This window comes from Antrostomus carolinensis, unplaced genomic scaffold, assembly GCF_000700745.2.
Source record: "Antrostomus carolinensis isolate BGI_N321 unplaced genomic scaffold, ASM70074v2 scaffold6380, whole genome shotgun sequence".
In the NCBI taxonomy this organism is placed as follows: Eukaryota; Metazoa; Chordata; class Aves; order Caprimulgiformes; family Caprimulgidae; genus Antrostomus; species Antrostomus carolinensis.
The window spans coordinates 15,742-18,759 of NW_010286330.1; the positions used below are offsets into that span (position 1 = coordinate 15,742).

General features: G+C 32.0%; 1 protein-coding gene across 1 annotated transcript in view; it reads left to right on the forward strand.

Moving 5' to 3' along the window:
• Positions 1-2,398, forward strand: part of LOC104521874 (slit homolog 2 protein-like) — a 13,240-nt gene extending 10,842 nt beyond the window's left edge. The window contains exon 4 of the mRNA XM_010164035.1: positions 543-2,398. Within this exon, the coding sequence (XP_010162337.1) occupies positions 543-784 (242 nt within the window). The 3' untranslated portion in view covers positions 785-2,398. The remainder of the gene's footprint in view (positions 1-542) is intronic.
• The last annotated feature ends 620 nt before the right edge of the window (positions 2,399-3,018 follow it).

A 3,018-nucleotide genomic window follows, 5' to 3' on the forward strand; every position in this document is an offset into this window, starting at 1 on the left:
TACATAGATGTGAATAGAATAGAATAGAAGAATATGGTTGTAGAACTTTTAACAGATGTCTCATTTTTAGCTGGTTTTATACCTCAATAATTTATGAAGTTAGTGGAATGTAACTTGTATTAAATAACAGTTTGAATAATATTAAACTCCAGGTCTAATAAATTAAATTGCATGCTCTCTGAAACATTTCCCTATGGTAAATAGAACCAGCTGCAAGCAATGTAGGAACAGAAGATGTGTATTTTTATAAAAGAGGAAAAGATAAGCTTCCAATTTTCTTGTCATTGTAATAGCTTTGTATTTATGGTTTACATATACATAACATAAACTTTACTGAAAATAGGAGGTATAGGAAATAAAACTCAGCATTAACCAAATTACATTTGGTAGAACGACTAGTTTGCAATATACAGTCCTAGTCAGACTTTAAAATAGCAATCCCAACTGCAATTAGAAGTGCATCCTCCTCCTTAGCAATGCCAACTGTTCTTTGACCCATGTCTCAAAAGTGTACCTCTTATTTTAAATGTTGTTTCCTACAGAAATCTCTTGTCGAGGGGAACGAATCAGAGATTACTACCAAAAGCAGCAAGGGTATGCTGCGTGCCAGACGACCAAGAAGGTATCGAGACTAGAGTGTAAAGGAGGATGTTCCACCGGGCAGTGCTGTGGACCACTAAGGAGCAAGAGACGGAAATACTCTTTTGAATGCACTGATGGGTCATCATTTGTGGACGAGGTTGAAAAAGTGGTGAAGTGTGGCTGTACAAATTGTCCCTCCTAAGTGTCCCTGTCACACTTGTCTTTTGAAAATGTTGTATACTTATTGACCGTGTCGGACTAATTAATGCTTCATAGTGGAAATATTTGAATTATATTGTAAAATACAGAACAGACTTATTTTTATTATGAGAATAAAGACTTTTTCTTCATTTGAAAAAAGATTCAAGTGCTTGAACTGAGACTTTTCATAACCAAGAGGAGCTTTGAAGAAAAAAAAAAAAAAAGACCTGGTAACATTTCAACAGAGATGGGAAACTTTAACTGCTTTTAACATGGATTCTTCTTTATAACATGCTGAAGATACACTGACACTATACACATGTGACTTTCAACTTAGCAGCTCAGAGATGAAATATTGACCAGAACATGAGGCTTGTTTTTTTCACTTTCGTATCAGTATATTTTATTGTCTTTACAGACCATAGCCATCACTTACCTATGGATGAGAAAGCGTTATGAGTGAAAAGAATCAGATTATACAGAAATAACAATTGTATTAAATACATTTTATCTTTTGGAATTATTAAACATCTTGAGAAGATGGTGTCCCATTTAATGGATGGGAAATGGGAGATATGAGAATATACTATAATCCTGAAATCTCCTGATGATGTATACTTTTATGTCAGCATGTTAGCAAAAGAAGCATAAAAAAGTGTTTATCTGCCCTTTTCCAGTATTAATTTTTTGTAATATAAATGTTCTGGGGATGATAAAAATAGATTATTGATGGATAAATTAGTAATAATATGGATTTCTGTTTCTATGAGTTCTAAACAACTCTATACAGTATTTGGTTTCATTGAGAAATATTTATTGTATCGAAGTACATTGTACTTAACCCTTTTAGGCCATCCCTTTTACTGTTTTTCAATGCTTTAATATATATTAATTTATATTTGTCCCAGTATTTTTGTAATTTTTTTTTAAAGGATTTAAAAATCAGGATTTTTTGCAATAGAACTAACGTAGCATGTCGTCTTGGGGTAAATGTTTTCGGTCTGTTTCTTCCTCCCTTTCCCCTTCCTTTTTCTTTTCCGTAGAATCTGACCACTTGGTGTCACTGAATCTGAAAGTGATGACAATCTGCAGTTTTCACATACAGCAGATATTCAGGACACCTTCCAAGAACCTGTAATGTATGACAGAAAATGTCTTTACACTAGGTGGCAATTGTAGAGAAGTTAATTTTCCTTATATACAGTACTTACAGAAAATAAGATGGCGTGTAGAAAATTACATTAGATGGTAGATCTTTATAAATTAATATTCCCATGGAGCTCTTTACCTTTTTTATAAAAAAGAAAAAAAAGGGTGTGCTATGAAGAACTGTGACTTTCCCCAAATAATAAAACTACTTTATTGCCCTAATGTTCCCCATGTTAACATGTTGCTGCTAAATTATAATGTAGAATTGGTAATCAGTAGTGGGTTGTGTTCTTCTTTCAGTAAAATCCAGGGTACCCTGTAAAAATGCAGATGTTTTTCAATTTTATTTTATTATTTTTTTTACAAAAAATTTAGATGTACATGTGTAATGCAGTGTGCTTTGTCTTATTTGGACTGATATCAGTAATGCTACTGATGTTTGTAAATTAAACAGATATTTACTTCATTAACAGCTTTTATTTGTATTCTTCTGAGAAGTTTAAATTGTCTAACAGCCTTTAACTAAACATCTGTAGTTGCAAAGAATATTTGGTAAGAAAAAAAACAAAACAAAACAAAAACAAACAAAAAAACCCACAGAATAAAACCCAACCCTAGATCTAGTATATTCATTGCTGAAAATTTGAAGAAGGAATTAATTTGGGATTATTATACCTACGGGCAGTGACATCTGAAAATGTCGGTTCATTATGAACACAGCTGAATTCATACCAAAATCAACAAAAGACTTACAAATTAAGTACACTGCATGAAAAGGCAAATCAAATCTATCGTAATATTTTAATAGTTATACAAATAGCAATTTGACAGTTGTTTTAGCAAGTAATTTGATTCTTCAGAGGGATTCATTTTCACTAATCCTGGGTAAGTATTTTAAATTTAAGGAATTGGATGGGATGATACTTAACCAGGTTTCTCTTCTGTAATATAATTTTTACAGATACTTTTGTGTTTATTTTACTTCATCTACTTTAGAATTTGTCTAAATATCCAATGAAATAGCCTTTGGCATGAGGCTTTTGCAGCTTCTGTGACTTCTAAATAATCTTCTGTAAATAGGAGTAG